At 34.6% G+C, this 15,726-nt stretch overlaps 4 protein-coding genes across 6 annotated transcripts; 2 read left to right on the forward strand and 2 right to left on the reverse strand.

The window, feature by feature from the left end:
- On the forward strand, positions 549-4,344 carry LOC109357551 (heterogeneous nuclear ribonucleoprotein 1-like). Of its 2 annotated transcripts, none has more exons than XM_019601561.1 (5): positions 549-803; positions 896-989; positions 1,297-1,526; positions 1,869-3,066; positions 3,844-4,344. In XM_019601561.1, exons 3-5 carry the CDS (start codon positions 1,305-1,307, stop codon positions 3,855-3,857), a joined length of 1,434 nt encoding a protein of 477 aa, XP_019457106.1. In that variant the 5' UTR covers positions 549-803; positions 896-989; positions 1,297-1,304; the 3' UTR covers positions 3,858-4,344. The 2 variants fall into 2 exon arrangements, with proteins under 2 accessions (XP_019457106.1, XP_019457107.1); XM_019601562.1 differs by having other exon boundaries at positions 896-975; positions 1,300-1,526.
- Positions 5,049-8,112, reverse strand: LOC109356371 (putative MO25-like protein At5g47540). 2 transcript variants are annotated; one of them, XM_019599697.1, is made up of 11 exons: positions 7,812-8,112; positions 7,549-7,710; positions 7,337-7,455; positions 7,184-7,261; positions 6,993-7,086; positions 6,558-6,617; positions 6,035-6,100; positions 5,815-5,913; positions 5,682-5,726; positions 5,492-5,594; positions 5,049-5,258 (listed from the first exon to the last, which is right to left on the reverse strand). In XM_019599697.1, the coding sequence occupies exons 1-11, from the start codon at positions 7,944-7,946 to the stop codon at positions 5,152-5,154; spliced, it is 1,068 nt and encodes a 355-aa protein (XP_019455242.1). In that variant the 5' UTR covers positions 7,947-8,112; the 3' UTR covers positions 5,049-5,151. The 2 variants fall into 2 exon arrangements, with proteins under 2 accessions (XP_019455242.1, XP_019455241.1); XM_019599696.1 differs by having other exon boundaries at positions 5,050-5,261; positions 7,812-8,111.
- Positions 8,611-12,659, reverse strand: LOC109356894 (uncharacterized WD repeat-containing protein C17D11.16-like). Its single transcript, XM_019600511.1, has 14 exons — positions 12,641-12,659; positions 12,101-12,607; positions 11,899-12,022; positions 11,755-11,813; positions 11,614-11,679; positions 11,442-11,512; positions 11,212-11,308; positions 10,389-10,463; positions 10,112-10,210; positions 9,686-9,829; positions 9,564-9,593; positions 9,417-9,479; positions 9,016-9,093; positions 8,611-8,921 (listed from the first exon to the last, which is right to left on the reverse strand). Exons 2-14 carry the CDS (start codon positions 12,602-12,604, stop codon positions 8,853-8,855), a joined length of 1,479 nt encoding a protein of 492 aa, XP_019456056.1. The 5' UTR covers positions 12,605-12,607; positions 12,641-12,659; the 3' UTR covers positions 8,611-8,852.
- Positions 14,485-15,421, forward strand: LOC109356895 (fasciclin-like arabinogalactan protein 7). The gene has a single exon (XM_019600512.1). The coding sequence runs from the start codon at positions 14,503-14,505 to the stop codon at positions 15,274-15,276; it is 774 nt and encodes a 257-aa protein (XP_019456057.1). The 5' UTR covers positions 14,485-14,502; the 3' UTR covers positions 15,277-15,421.

Genomic DNA, 15,726 nt, shown 5'->3' on the forward strand with positions numbered 1-15,726 from the left:
TGAGGTTTGTCATGATGATATGCACATCCCCCTAATCTCAAATATTACAATGAACTTCTGAATTTTAGATTTTGTATTACACTCATACACTTTACTCAAAACTCTAAATCCCTTGTTAGTGTCAAACTCCTCATAAACAATTTTAGCAGAGAATTAGAAGCAGAATTTTAAGTGGCTAATTTGGACTAAACATGATTTTCAATGACTCGGAATTTTGCATAGACAAAAGGCAATACACGAATGATAAGGCTAATAATCAATCCAAAATAACTTCAAATGCCAAATGCCTTGTAAAATGTTCAGCCAGCAGTCAGAATAATTTCTTTACAGAGGTTAACACTGCTTTTACCAAATTCACTATGATTGTGATAAACAAGCTCAAAATAATTTCTTTTCTTTTATTGTAATCTCTATTTGGGCTTAGACCCGCTATTCACTAAAGAGCATTATATATATGGATAGTATTGTTTTATTTGATTTTGTCTTTTAAAAAAATAAAAAATGGAAAATGATGTTCATATGTTCCTCCTCCATTTCCAGAGACCCTATATATGGTTTCTCATCCCTCCTTATAAAGTTTCAATCTTTCTCTTTCTCTCTCTACACTTTTTGTATATATAAAGTTTTCCAATCGGTTTGATAATTGAAATTGCAGTTGGTAATCTAATAAAACAAATTGAAAAAAAATAAAATAAAAGGGGCGGGGAGGCATTATAAGACATTATTATTATTATTATTATTGAACCTACCATTTCCATTTCTTCTTATAATCTCATTCTGCCTCCCCCTCAGATCTTAAATCGGTGTGTTTCTTCATCCAAGTTTTTATCTTTCTTCATTTGGGTCTCCCTTTCGATCTTTCTTTACTCAAAATGTTTTTTTTTTGTTTTTTTAGGACTGCTTTGTGAAGGATCCAATGTTTCATAATTGAATCCGACAATATATCTTTGCAACATCGTTAATACACTTTCTGAGGTTGCTATCATCTTTTGCTTTTGCTGCTACTCTCTCTTTCTATTCTATTTTAACAATTTCATATATCATAATGCTACCAACTTGTTATTTTATCTTTCTGCTGTCTGCTCTTCACTTTTCTATTCTATACTGTATACCATTATAGCCTATAGATATGTTCAATGAATTGGATTGGATCCATCAGTAACAGGCATTCTCTTTTACCCTTCTAGTTAGCTGCTTCATTTCTCCTTGGAAGATTGGGTTTTTTATTTATCATTTCTAATGGTACAGCTACTTGCATTTTTGAGCTCAATGGATGAACTATGTGTCTTTTGCTTGTAGATAAAATGCAATCAGATAATGGCAAGTTATTCATTGGTGGGATATCATGGGACACGAATGAAGAGCGACTCAGGGAGTATTTCAGTAACTACGGTGAGGTTGTGGAATCAGTGATCATGAAAGATCGGACAACTGGTAGAGCCCGTGGGTTTGGTTTTGTTGTTTTTTCTGACCCAGCTGTTGCGGATGTAGTTGTAAAAGAGAAGCACAACATTGATGGAAGGATGGTAATTTCTTGTTCTATCGCCTTTTATGTCTTTTACATGCATTTGATATTAAAGTTCTCTTAGACTTGCACAACATGATCACTTAATTCCAAACTAGCAAATAACAGTTTCTAATATTGACTTGTTCTTTGATTTGTAAAATTGTTATGTTCTTGTAATTTTCTAAGCTAGATTTTAGAATGGACCATGACTATGCCTGTATTTTATATTCTCTTATCTTATTTCCTTTTCTTTTTATTATTATCTTTGGCTTCACTTCTAAATATATATTTGAAGGATTGATAGGCCTTCATATCTTTTCCTTTCCTGATTTTTAGTTAATGTCGTTTCAACTATCACTAGGTTGAGGCGAAGAAAGCTGTTCCCAGGGATGACCAGAACGTAGTGAGTAGGAACAATGGCAGCATCATCCATGGTTCTCCTGGTCCAGGCTGCACAAGAAAGATGTTTGTTGGAGGTTTAGCATCAACTGTGACAGAGAGTGATTTCAAGAAGTACTTTGATCAGTTTGGAACTATTACAGATGTTGTGGTCATGTATGATCACAACACTCAGAGGCCAAGAGGCTTTGGATTTATCACTTATGATTCCGAGAATGCTGTTGAGAAGGTCTTACTTAATACATTTCATGAACTGAATGGGAAAATGGTTGAGGTCAAGCGCGCAGTTCCTAAGGAGTTATCACCTGGACCAAGCCGCAGCCCAATTGGTGGATATAACTATGGTCTGAGTAGGGTCAATAGTTTCTTAAATGGCTTCACTCAAGGGTATCCTCCAAGTACTGTTGGAGGCTATGGACTTCAGGTGGATGGTAGATTCAGCCCCATTGCTAGTGCTCCATTTGGTTCTGGTTATGGAATGGGTATGAACTTTGAGCCTGGCTTGAGTGCTGCTGGATTTGGAGGGAATGCAAATTTCAGTGGTAATCTTAGTTATGGTAGGGGATTAAATCCTTATTATATTGGCAGCTCTAATAGCTTTGGCAGTCCTGTTGGATATGACAGTGGTAACGGAGGAAACAATTCTTTCTTCAGCTCTGTGACTCGAAATTTGTGGGGGAACGGTGGCCTTAGTTATGGAACAACTTCTGCAAACTCCAATGCATACATTGGATCAGGTAGTGGGAGTGTTGTTAGAGGAAACGCGTTCGGCAATACTGGAGTCAACTGGGGTTCTTCAGCCGCAATTTCTGGGCCGGGGGGAGGGAACAATGTGTCACAGAGTAGTGGCAACCTTGGCTATGGATGTGGTGCCAACAACAGTTATGGTTTGGGTAATGGAGGGTACGAAAGAATCAATGCTACCACTATCACCCCAACATCTTACTCTCCATCAAATGTTGGTGTTGATGGGGCTTTTGCTGAATTTTACAATAGTAGTTCTGTTTATGGGGACCCAACTTGGCGATCTTCAAATTCTGAACGAGACGGATCTGGTCCCTTCGGTTATGGACTTGGCAGTGCAGCTTCAGTTGTTTCTGCTAAAAGTCCTCCTGGTTATGTTGGCGGTTATACTGTTAATCAGAGGCAGCCAAATAGGGGTATGAGACATGTTCATCTCAATTTTATCTCAGTTTCTGCTAAATTTCCTAAATTTCCCCCTTTAATAGTAGTCCCTTTAGTGTATAGTAGCAGTATATATATTAATACAAGCCTCAAAATATGGTTGAGACATCGTTTAACTGTTTCAATATTTGTTTGAACTTTCGTGCAATGATCTAGATGATTGTTCTCTACTAGTTGCACGGCATTATTAGTAAATGTCAGATACAAATATTCATGCCCTTTATAAGAGTAACTATGTTCCTTATTTCATTGGAAAATTAAGTTCCATGTAGCCAACCCCACCTAGTAAGATAAAGGCTTGGTTGTTGTTGTTGTATTTAATATCTGACTTGGACATTAGAGTATGGTATAATGTGTGATAACTGATAACTTTCTGTTGCATGTAGTCAAATCTTCTTATGAGTTAGATGTTTTGTTGTCTGTAATTCTCTTGGTTCTTACTCTCCCACCTAGGCAAAGTTCTTACGTACTCTGGGTTGGGGCTATTAAATCACTCCACAGTCCACACAAGGCATCTATAACCATCCATACCGTTGGTTAAAAAAATAATACCCATAGTAATACTTTGGGAGTATTTTAGAATTTCATTAACTAATGCTATTCTGCTGTATGTTCCTTTGTTGTGCTAGGTTTTCTACAACAACATATAATCTGAATGGAAATTAAGACTTGAGCATTGTACTTGAAATATGTTTATTTATTTTCCAATTATGAGGTATGCTAAGAGGGATAAACTTGTATGTTTGCTTCAGGAATTGCTACATAGGAAGATCATATTGAATATTGATGACACAAAGTTGTAGGTGAAGAAGATAAAATCCAGTGAAGGGGTTGAATTGTGAATTTTGCAGGCCACTGTTACTGTATTCCGTAGATGTTTTGAGGATTCAGATATAGAGATACAAGTTACACACAAGGGAATGTTAAGGCTTCAGTTTTTTGTGTTACTATTTAGGTTTTGGGATTTAAGTGAGATGTAAAATCTGATTGCGGGATATAGCCCAACTGTATCATGCCTCACTTACAAGGCATAAGTATTTAATTTTTTTCCTTTTTTTCTTTGTTGAGGGGTAGTTTTTTGCAAGTAATGTCTTACAAAGTTGAGTTCTGCTCAGGAATTGTTTTGGTTTGATTTGGTTTTAGCAGATTGTATCTCAGGTTTTTGTTGATTACTAGTGTGAAACATTATTGAAGGGATACCCATCTTGGGTCCCCGTTAATAAGTTACAAACATATGCTGATTCTTTTTTCAAGGGGAATATTTTGTGCTACAAATTTAAACTTCCTCTGAGAAATGGAATTTTGTTCACCAAATTCCTGTCCTATTAGTCTTCTATTGCACTTGTTTTTAAAGATATTATTGTAGAATGTAGTTGAGTTTGGTCCAGTTTCCATTTTCTACACAGCTATATGATTTGAAAGATTTGTAGAAATTGTGAACATTATATCGAACTGGATTTGTTTCAGTGGTTATTTGATGTTAACTAGAGAGTTAGAGAAGTACGGTTAGTTGGTTATGTTGGTATCCTGGTTTTGTCAACAGTTTTTATGGGGAATAGTCATCTATTCATGCATATTGTGTAGCTTTCGAATTTATTTATTCGACTACAAATAAGTTAGTAGCTTTGTTTGGTTAGACATGGTCATGTGTGCTCACCAATGTCAGGTCAGGAGAGGATCACATGTTTTTTATGTGTTATTATATGGTACTTGCCTCTCCATTTTATGATTGGGCGTCTTGACATGTGTCATGGTCATCCCATGGCCACGTATATCCACAACCAATCATGCATATTGGATAGGCCTACTACTAGAGTTGACATTCGGATACATTCGCTATCCAAGGTGAAGACTTCCCCCACTCACTATGATGAGTTATACAAATCGTGTTAGATATATATAATACAAGTCAAGCATTAAAATATGAAAAAAATAGTTGTGTCTTTTGAAGAATTATATATATTTAATTATTCCCAATGGATATAATGATGACATTTAACATAGGAAAAGTGGGACTGAAGAAAAGGAAAAAGATAAGTGAAAAATGGTGCAAAAGGTATTCAACATTGAACTTCACAGTCATCCGAAGATGTGCATGGCCGATCCTCTTGTCCAACAGTAATTATCTCACTAATTACTTGTCGTCTATCTGCTTGAAATTGCTCGTCCGCTTCAAACAAAATAATAATATTTATCTTTCACATAACAATAACTTCAAACTAATAACATAACTATGTTCAGCTAAGCTAAGCTTATTCCAACCACGTAATTGTCTAAAAAATAAAACAATGAATAACTAAGATGGCTCTATTTTATAGTCACTAAGCATATTTAAGAGTTATGTTATATTTTAATGAATATTGAGCATTTAATTGATTGGACATACAATATCATTTGTACCTTTTTCGCTATTGAAATTGGATAAGAATTGCAAAAGCTTAGACTTGTTTGTAACAAGTATACTGATAACCTCAGGAGGCTTATTTTGATTTGCAACAAACAACTGCCAATACCAAGAATTAAAATAATCAAATCCAAACTAACAAAGTTGTAATTGAAAAGACATGGAGAAATTTGTCACATGACACACCTTGAAAACATTGAAGGTTTCAAACTGAATTGTCTTATTAGAATCCTGCAAATTAAGATTTAACTAATAATAGCACTTTTGTTTTATGTTAAGCAATTAAGTATGAAAAATGTGTGTATAGAAAAGAGCATACTCTTAGGAGATTCATGAGGATCACCATGTTATCCAATGAGCTCACATACCGAACCATTACTGCAGAATTCGAGCGATCCAACAACATATCTCCAAGTAACTGTAACACATTTTATTACCATGAATTAGATGTTCTTCAAACTGTTTGATCCAATCATATTCAAGAGTTAAAATCGTCTATTTACAAGAACTAAAAACATATTTAAACCTTAATTTTATACCTTGACCGCACGTCTTCTAGTAAAATAACTTGTAGATTCCAGCAGGGAGTTGTATTCCTTAAAAAACTGACAAGGAAAGAGTAAATCAGTTTAGAAGATATTATTATCTTAAAAACATTATGGTTAAAAGCATTGCAATTCTGAACCAAAAAACCAAACTACTTTATTACTTGAATGAAATTGCAGACAGCTAATAATATGTAAGAAGTAGTGACTTCAATTATTTTATATTCCTATCTTCCGATTTAAAGTTAATCTTAATTATGGTCCAAACCTGTCTAACAATTTTCCATACTGACATTGCTTATAATAAGCTACAAAACTTACACTCCAACCAAGAAGCATGAACTCATGACTATTTAACTCTTTTTACACCAAAATTGGCTGATTTAATTTTTTACAAACATATTGGAAGCTAAAAAATGCTGGGGGAAATCTCAGTCTTCTGTAGGCTCGATTGCTTTTAGACACTGATTCCATGCATGGCATTAAGCTACTAAGCATATTTTTATTTCACACTTACCCAATCATAGTTTTTAGAAAGAAATTCAGCAACCGTAGATTTATGCCTTGTCAGTAGTTCCTGTGTATATCAATAAGGGGAATGTATAAGCTTTCATTCTAAATAAATAAGTTCTATAAGAGCGAAATAGTGAACAGGGAACTTTGTATTAGCAACAAATAAATTGATAACACTAAAAAATTGCTATAAAACATAGTTCTTTCCAAGTATAAAGAGTTCTGCATATAGATACATCCATGCCAATATTACATATTTATATCTTTTATTACTATCCATTATTGAATAACATAAAGTCTGCATAAAAATACTTGAAACAAATTATAGATATGTTTTGGAACTTTTTTGCAAGTAAAAGAATAAATAAATTACAACCATGAGAACTTGAAAAGATATTGAGTGGAAATTAAAAGATGTGGTATCATAAGCATACTCAACTTTAAAAGTTGCACCAGCATCTGATGCTACTTCAAAATTTGGTATTTGAACATATTCAAAAAACTTCTTCATGTGCTCTGATTCCAAGACATGTCTGATAAATATAAATTAAGACAATGAATAGAAAGAGATCTGAAGAATCATGGTTAAACCTGTATGATATGAGTATATAAATCATTTGACTTGCTTACCTTGCAACGCTCTGGTGACGTATGCATTCTCTTGCAACAGCGCCATATGTCAAAGCAACGTCACCTTCTTTTTCATAACTAGTAAAGAAATCTCTTGTCAACTATATATGGAAAGTGTCTAACATTTAGTTACCTTCTGTTTGGAAAGCTTACCCTTGCATGAGAATATCCACAAGGTCTATATTATTTTCCAGGTAGTGAGAAGCAATTAGTTTTGAATTAACTCTCTGCCTTTGCAAGTTTGCAATGACATGAGTAGCATCTTGGCGGGGCTTCACATATAGGAATCAAATAGATGTAAATTATTATATTCTCTAATATAATTAAATGAAAAAGAGCATATATATATATAAATAATTGAATACCCCGAGTTTAAGGTTTGGAAGAGAGATGATAAGAAGTCGAAATGTGTCCTCTTTAAAAAACTCCCGAGTCAATTGAGAACATGCATCAGGGTTTGGCTCTGATGCACCATTTCCATACAGAATAGTCCTTATCTCCAATATCGTCTTGCTTAGCTCTGATAACTGCAATTACAACGTGTGAATGAATATATTGTTTCAATAGAATGGATATAGTCTTAGGTCTAATGAATATAATTAACTAAAACAAACATTGAAGGAATAACCTTTTCTTCACGCTTATTTTCACGGCTACTTGTATTGGTGTCAAGAAACAAAAGAAGTTGGTGGGCATGGTGAACAAGCTCAACGGGTGATCGAGTCTTGTGCTTGAAAAGGCCCTTCATCACATCTTTCTTCATCTCATGAATTACAACAACAAATGTAATTAGGGTTTTGTAATTTTCTATTTTCCATATAATAAAAACTGATGGGATTTCAATGAATCTACGTACAATTTGCAAAATGCTTTTATTTTTGGAAACAGAAAACCAACGTGGGTTCTTCAGATAATGTAGGAAGGACTTGCATGCATTTCCGTTCATTAATTTCTTTAGTCATTTCAATTTTCGGGGCTATTTCGTTTCATCATTTTAATTTCTTATTTTTAATTAAATCAGAAAATCAGGGTCAAAACATATTTTTATTTTTCACTACTTGCATTTTCATTGTTCAAATATTGTGAACTGCAAAATGGTAATAACATTGCCATGCCAGTAGGTGTAATATAAATCTTTGTTCAAATATTGTGCTATATATACTTGCAATTCACATCTACTGAGATGTAGACATGAATGACTAAAGAAATCATCAAAGCTAACCCATTATAACTTCTAAGGCTAAGCAAAAACATGCCTATCTCAGTTGCTAACCTAGAATGTTCTACTTGCTAAACCAAAATTCGTTAAAATGATCTGAACTGAATTAAAGTAATACTGTTTGAATATTGTATAAAGATTTATAAACTAATTAATTCAATGGTTTAATTTCAAACCTAATTTAATGGACTAAAACTCTTAACACTCGGACCAAAAAAACATACACTATTCTTGTTGCAAAGTATAAAATTATAAGCTAATAAACTTTAAATAAATAAAAACTGAAAATTAAAATGTGTATCATGAGTCCTAGAGGAAAGAGCCCCTGAAGTTTAGTTCCTGATTCAAAGGTTTTAACCAAAAAATCCAAAATGAAGAGGCAGAAAAAGAAACTTCCGGATGGGCTATCTTGTTTTGTTACAATAAGGAAGTGTAGAGAACTCAAACAGCTTAAGGCCTATTCTTGTTGTACTTGTCATATCTTCGAGAGATGCCAGCTTCAGATAAAGTGTCCCATACCTGCCAATTATTATCAGTTATCACATTCAATTTCAGAGAGAGAGAGAACTATCAAGAATTACCAAAGTCCTTAAGTTTGGCTCTTTTCACTTACTTCTAATTTTCCCTCTGATCCTCCAATAGCCAATAAGAAGGGGTTGTCCTCTGAGAAAGAAATAGAAAAGACAGCTCCCTAACAAAAACCATCCAAAGATATAGGAATTAATACAAGATTGTCATGATGCAGACAATACTTTCCCATTGGACATATATGAGATAAAAAATGAGCAAATAGTGCCTTTAGGCAATAAGAGATAAGAATTACATGTTTAATCCCTAAAGTATATCCCATCAATCAGTTTAGTCCTTCATTAGGGGCTAAACCAATTGATGAGATACACTTTCAAAGACTCAACTGATTGACAAGATACACACATGAAAGAACTATGATGATGAATAACTACAGTGTCAGGGGCCAAAGTGGCTATTTACTTGGTTAAAAAAAATTAAACTTACTGTTTTAGGAGTTTTAGATGCTATGCAAGATGGTTGGTTGTTTGACAAATCCCAAAGCTTTACCTGCAACAAATAAAAACAGTCGAATTCTAATCCTGCAGGTTATTTTCTAATACGGTAAAAATGAGAAATTGATTACAGAATTACCGTTTTATCCATGGATGCAGTAGCAAGAAGCTGCATGAAATTATGTCAATGGAGCAGGGTCAAACTACAGTACATTATAAGTTGATACTCAACAGTCCCAACAAAATGTTTAAGATACGTACATTAGGTGCCGACAAATTATATGATACTGAGGTAACAGCTTTGTCATGTGCATGAAGAGTAAAAGTGGAACTCAGCTCAGATGTGGAATCAGCTTTGGCAGTCCTAACATCAAAACACTTTACAAGACCATCTTCAAGACTCACCTAAGAGTACAATTTAATCACTATTAGTGGAATCTAATTCACGTTCATCCAAGAAACCAGAATTAAGAAGTCATCTGACTGAAATTTCAAACCCTGTTTTTTTTATACATTTCATAATCATAACAGGTATAGACTAAATAATCATAAATAAAACAACATACTGGAAAGTGAGTCGCTCAAAGAATGTAAGAATAATTTATCAAAAAAATAGTGGTAGTATGTTTTATCAGAAAAAATGAAAGGCATATTAGTATTCAGGTATTAGAAATAACCATAACACACCACAAAAGAGTGCTCAGTGTGCGGATCCCATGCCAAGCTCTCTACGTCAGCTGTGACTGACCACTTATAGCCAGAATGTGATGGCACCCTTCCATCCTTCTGCAAAGGGTAATTGCATTGACAGCATTAGATAACTACATGTGTTTTTAAACAAAGAAGCCAATACTTCAAATTGTAAATGTATTCATTTCAAAGGGAATGCCTCCTAGCACATGAATGTACAACCAAAGAACAAAATATATAAAAGTAGAGAAATTAAAGAACATTGGATCATTACCAATACGACAGTATGATCAAATGAACCACTAAGAAGAACTTGTGGTGCATGCAGATTCCAAGCTACTGCTTGAACCTGCAAGGAGAGATGAACAAGAGTTAAATTTGAAAGGCATGGACAAATGAATTGATCCAAATAATCTAAATTACTCATTGACAAAAATAAAAATATAATGTTACATCTGATATTTTGCTTATGGAAGAAAATGTGCCACCCTTTCGTTCCTTAAAAGTGTATAGAATTGCTCAAAATACCCAAAGAAGACACATAAATTTGTCTATTGGCATTTAAATATCCAGATTTAGTAAAAGATTTAAATTAGAAGCTAATAGTTAAGTAAGACAATTTTTTATATGGGATTGAATGTTGTGTGGTAAAATGTGAACAAGAAAATAAGCACAATGTAGCATAGATGAGAATATTGTGTTAGATGAGTGATACACTAGACATAATATGATTAGGAATGAAAACCATAGGAGAACCGATCACGAAAGATTTAGAGATTGATGCTTTGTCAATGGACATGATTTAATATAGAGCATTATAGTATCATTTGATCTATATAGCTGACCCACCTAGTGAGACTAAGGCTTCGTTGTTTTTGTTGTATGGTTAAATAAGATAGTTATTCCATCTTGATTCATAAAAGTACAGTAAAGATAACCTCAGTCTACCAACATGTAAAATTGTCAATAATATTTCTAAGGTTCTACATTATTTAATAGTTCCTACTTCCTAGGAAAACATGTGACAGTAAAGGGGGGAAGCATGTTTGATCGACTGACGAGATAATCAAAACGAAAGACTTAAGCTTAGTTCTTGCCTTGTCTGTGTGATGCTCCATTGTAATGTTACACTTCCCAGCAACCACATCCCAAATCTTTACTTTGTTGTCAGCACTGGCACTTGCTAGTATATTCCTGTATTTTTCAGTGATGGATGCCAATAAAAAGGTGAGAAGGAAGATAGCTCCCAAAACAATAACAAAGAAAACCTTTTAAGTTCAAAAATCCATCCAGCAGAGAAAATAGAACAGAATCCAATGTAACAAACCTGTACTCTTTGTTCCAAGCGAGACCAAGTACTGAGTCAGTGTGGCTGTCATCTTTGTATTTGATTGATTTCTACCACAAAGCAATTTACAGAATAAGTAAAGGAGGTTGATATAAAAAAGCAAGAAATGAAAGTGTATGGAGATCCAAGCAAACAAGAATTTAGAATAAACCTTCTTTCCTTTTTTCTTTTTCTCTACAATGCCACCTAAGACCACACATGGCTGTACTTCATCAATCTGAAAACAAAGGAGAATTAGAAGGTATTCTACTATGAAGCCTCTTGTATTAATTTATATAGTTGAAGCACTTACAACATCAAGGTCCCAAATTTCTATGGCGGGTTCCATGGAACCAACCGCGATGAAGTTCCCTGCAATGACATATAAACATATTATCCAAGTGAATGTAAGTATGAGGAGCAGAATAGTGAGTGAGATCATGAAGGAGAGGGGGACCTGTATCTCCTCCTTTAAGGGGGCAATCGAGCCAAGCTGTAGAGAGTGGAAAAGCGGGAATGATGATCTCATGGTGAATAAACATGTTCATTTCCTTTGAGTTTGTGTCCTCGAGTACCCAAACCTAGAAGTGAAGAAATAACACAATTGTTATATACATATATATATAGAGAGAGAGAGAGAGATGGGTAGTGAGAGTTACCTCAAGGACGCTGACATCATCCTCATTTCGGGCACAAACGATGACAGAGTCAGTTGGATTAATGATCATATCTTGAAGGTCTTCAGAATCATCATCATCATCATCATCATGTTCGTCTTGATCTTTGTTGGTGTTACGTTTGAGATAAGGATCCAAGTCATTAGTTGGATAATAAAGATCACCAATACCAGAACTGAATAACTCAACTCCTTGGTCATCCTCGTCGTCGTAGTTATCCATGTCAAGGTCCTTCAAGGCAAGGGCTATATCGTCATATTTATTAGTATTTGATACTACTACTCCTCCTCCGATAGCTTCTGCTACGGCTAATGCATGTGAGACTTCATCTTCTTTTTCTTCTTCATCATCAATTACTTCATCAACATCTTCGGTTGTGAGAGTGGTGGTGATTAATTGTTGAATTTCATCCTTAGAAGGAGGGTCAGCTAAAACAGGTTCTGACTTGGCTACCCCTTTCGGTATCCAAGATATTGCTGATATCATTCTCTTCTTGCTCTTCTCTCTTCTCTCTGATACTGCTGCTTGTTGCTGCTGCTGCCAATGCTTAATGAAAACAACACAGTCAGGGTTCTCTTCTCTCACATAATAACAACCGCTCCTTACTCACGGGCCTTAGCCCAACCCAACCCAATCCCTATAATATCATTCCATCCAAGCCCATCTTTCTTACTTTCCTATCATTATTTACTTATGACTACATCATTCATACCAAAAACCTGCTAATCATATTTGTGTATATATACTAGGGAATTCAGGGATTGTAATTTTAGGATTGACTAATTAACCGCACCGTGAAATACAAATATTAGTAGAGTAGTTGAACATAAAATCTAATTTAAATAAGTTATATATTGTAAAATAGTATGACTTTTTCCTTCTTTTACTGTTTCTTTTTTAGGTAAAGAAAAAGAAAAAGAAATAGTGATGTAAATTACATCATGTTTAATAAATAAAGTAAAAAAAGAGTAAATGGAAAGGCCACCATACATTCATACATTCATACATTGCAGAGAAGCAAATATTTGCATTAAACTCCATCTATCATGTCTCAAGTTACAAGTTAATCCCTGAAACTATATCTATCACTCTTTAGTACTACTTTTAAGGACCAAATGAGTAATTTCCATATTTACTCTTTCACTCCTTTCTCTCTCTTCACTTTCAACTTCCAGCTGCTACCACCTTCTCATTCCATTTCTCTTTATATACATAATAACAACACACACTCTCTCTATTCTCATTCTTCCTCTCTCTCACTCTCTCACTACCTCTTCTTCAGGTACATGCCACTTTAATCTAATTCTCTCACTCTCTTCTCTAGATCTCTCTCATTTCATCTCATATATGTCCATTGTGTACTTTACTGCTCTAACTCATGGAAAATATTTATTTCATTATTGTTTCTCAAGTGAATAAGTAAGGTTGTATTTACATAATGCAACTTAAGTGATTTTCTTTATACATAGATACATCATTTAAGATTATATCTACATCATGTAACTTAAAGTGATTGTGTTTCTAAAGTGACCAAGTTATATTGTATCTATGGCATTTAGCGGGTGAAATCTCTATGTGCCTTATCAAATCAATGTTTGCTCTTGTACATTTTTCTTGGGCTTATCGAGAACGAGGAAACTTTATGGGGAAAATGAACTAGTAATGGATTTGATGATATAAGATTAGAAGAAGAAAAAATCTTATCTTTTCGATGTCTGATCTTGAATTTAGCATTTGTAAATTTGGTCGTCTTTGACTTAGCATGTTTTGTTTTAATATATAATTTTTCACTCCCTCTTTCCCTTACTTTTGAAGCCAAATGAACAATTTGAAGTGTTCTCCACCTCCATCAATTTTCCATAGCACACATTATGCTCTGATCTACAATTGCTTCTGCTTACTTTCCTTCAATTCACATTCCTAGATCTTCCTTTATGATATCACAATTCTGCTGAATGTTTTTCTTTTCGTTATTTACTTGAACTATTTGTAAGATCTGGTTCCTGGATTCCCGCCACTTTCTTAGTCCCTGTACATACAAGTACATTGTAGGCATGTAAAGAAGGGTTGGTGGAAAAAATCAGAAGGGTGTGTGTATGTATGTAGTGTGAACATAGAGTTAATTTTTAGCATTATTTAACTTTCTCACACTACTAGATTTTGTTTTCACACAATGCCTCATTTGATCCATGAGGTTGATGATCCACTTTGTGTAAAAAGGCATTAATTGCTGTTGTTGGTGTTGTAGTGAACTTTTTCATAAGTCATAACATGGTATGTTTTTGTTGAGATCTAACATTCCAGAGCACTTTTCATACAGGAATTTAGAGAGGCTAAGTGATATTGAATTGAAAGGTATAAAATAAACTTGTGGAGGAGCAAAAATGGAGTTTTCAGTGATTTTCATTCTTAGCAACACTTTACTGCTTCTAAGTTCATCAGCATTTGCCAAAACAGCTAGCCCTCCCTCTCTGAGCCCAACCCCTGCACCTGCCCCGGCACCCGACTTTGTCAACCTCACCCAATTACTCACCGTTGCTGGTCCATTCCATACATTCCTTAACTACCTCAAGTCAACAAAAGTGATCGAAACTTTCCAAAACCAAGCCAACAACACTGAAGAAGGAATAACAATCTTTGTACCAAAAGACAAAGCCTTCTCAGATTTGAAGAAACCTTCTCTATCCAAACTCACAAATGACCAGATCAAACAAGTGGCCCTATTCCATGCCTTGCCACATTTCTATTCCCTAGCCGACTTCAAAAACCTTAGCGAAACTGGCTCCACTCCCACATTCGCTGGTGGTGATTACACTTTGAATTTCACAGACGATTCGGGCACTGTGCACATTAGTTCAGGCTGGTCAATTACCAAGGTTACCAGTGCCGTGCATTCCACAGACCCTGTTGCAATTTACCAAGTTGACAAGGTCCTTCTCCCTGAGGCTATTTTCGGTACAGATATTCCTCCTGTGCCTGCACCAGCACCTACACCTGATATTGCACCTGCTGCTGATTCTCCAACTCAACAAAGTTCAGATAGCAGATCATCCTCTCCTTCATTATCACATGATTTTTCCTCTTCTTACAAGATCATGAGCTATGGAATCTTGGCCAACCTTGCTTTGGCAACTTTTGGTGTGATGTTGATCTTGTAATGTGGGAGGATTTGTTCAGTATTAAATATTCAATTTGAAATTTGATGTATCTACATTTGGTGCCTACTTGCTTTGATTTCAATCCATTTTTTTGAGCATATATATGTCATTCAAATATGTGTGTGAAGCTATGATTTCTGAGTCATGAAGTACTAGTACTAGTTCAGGTTATTTAATGATGCATAATTTTGAAATGAGTATGTTTTTCTATTTGTCAAAATGAGAGGTTAAGCAAATGGAATGGAATGGAAGGCAGAGAGAGCCACTCACATGGATATCCGTATAGATAAGAATGAGGATGTAAAAATAAAAGTAAAAGTAATAATCATCGTTTGAATTTAGAAAAAATAATAGATTTCATGTAATATAGATAAAAATGTTGTATTGGACAAGTGAACTCCCACTAGATAATATAGGTTTAGAAATGAATGCATTAGGAATAAAGTTGGA

This window comes from Lupinus angustifolius, chromosome LG09 (genome assembly GCF_001865875.1).
Source record: "Lupinus angustifolius cultivar Tanjil chromosome LG09, LupAngTanjil_v1.0, whole genome shotgun sequence".
NCBI classification, from domain to species: domain Eukaryota; kingdom Viridiplantae; phylum Streptophyta; class Magnoliopsida; order Fabales; family Fabaceae; genus Lupinus; species Lupinus angustifolius.

What these genes read in the sequence shown, in the direction of transcription:
- LOC109357551 (XM_019601561.1), top strand. Translation starts at nt 1,305, where the DNA reads ATGCAATCAGATAATGGCAAGTTATTCATTGGTGGGATATCATGGGAC. An exon ending in ACAACATTGATGGAAGGATG is followed by an intron (nt 1,527 to 1,868) that starts GTAATTTCTTGT and finishes AACTATCACTAG; the next exon opens with GTTGAGGCGAAGAAAGCTGT.
- LOC109356371 (XM_019599696.1), bottom strand. Translation starts at nt 7,946, where the DNA reads ATGAAGAAAGATGTGATGAAGGGCCTTTTCAAGCACAAGACTCGATCA. An exon ending in CGTCACCAGAGCGTTGCAAG is followed by an intron (nt 7,087 to 7,183) that starts GTAAGCAAGTCA and finishes TATATTTATCAG; the next exon opens with ACATGTCTTGGAATCAGAGC. An exon ending in CTAGAAGACGTGCGGTCAAG is followed by an intron (nt 5,914 to 6,034) that starts GTATAAAATTAA and finishes AATGTGTTACAG; the next exon opens with TTACTTGGAGATATGTTGTT.
- LOC109356894 (XM_019600511.1), bottom strand. Translation starts at nt 12,604, where the DNA reads ATGATATCAGCAATATCTTGGATACCGAAAGGGGTAGCCAAGTCAGAA. An exon ending in ATAATTTGTCGGCACCTAAT is followed by an intron (nt 9,594 to 9,685) that starts GTACGTATCTTA and finishes AATTTCATGCAG; the next exon opens with CTTCTTGCTACTGCATCCAT. An exon ending in CTGCATCCATGGATAAAACG is followed by an intron (nt 9,480 to 9,563) that starts GTAATTCTGTAA and finishes TATTTGTTGCAG; the next exon opens with GTAAAGCTTTGGGATTTGTC.
- LOC109356895 (XM_019600512.1), top strand. Translation starts at nt 14,503, where the DNA reads ATGGAGTTTTCAGTGATTTTCATTCTTAGCAACACTTTACTGCTTCTA.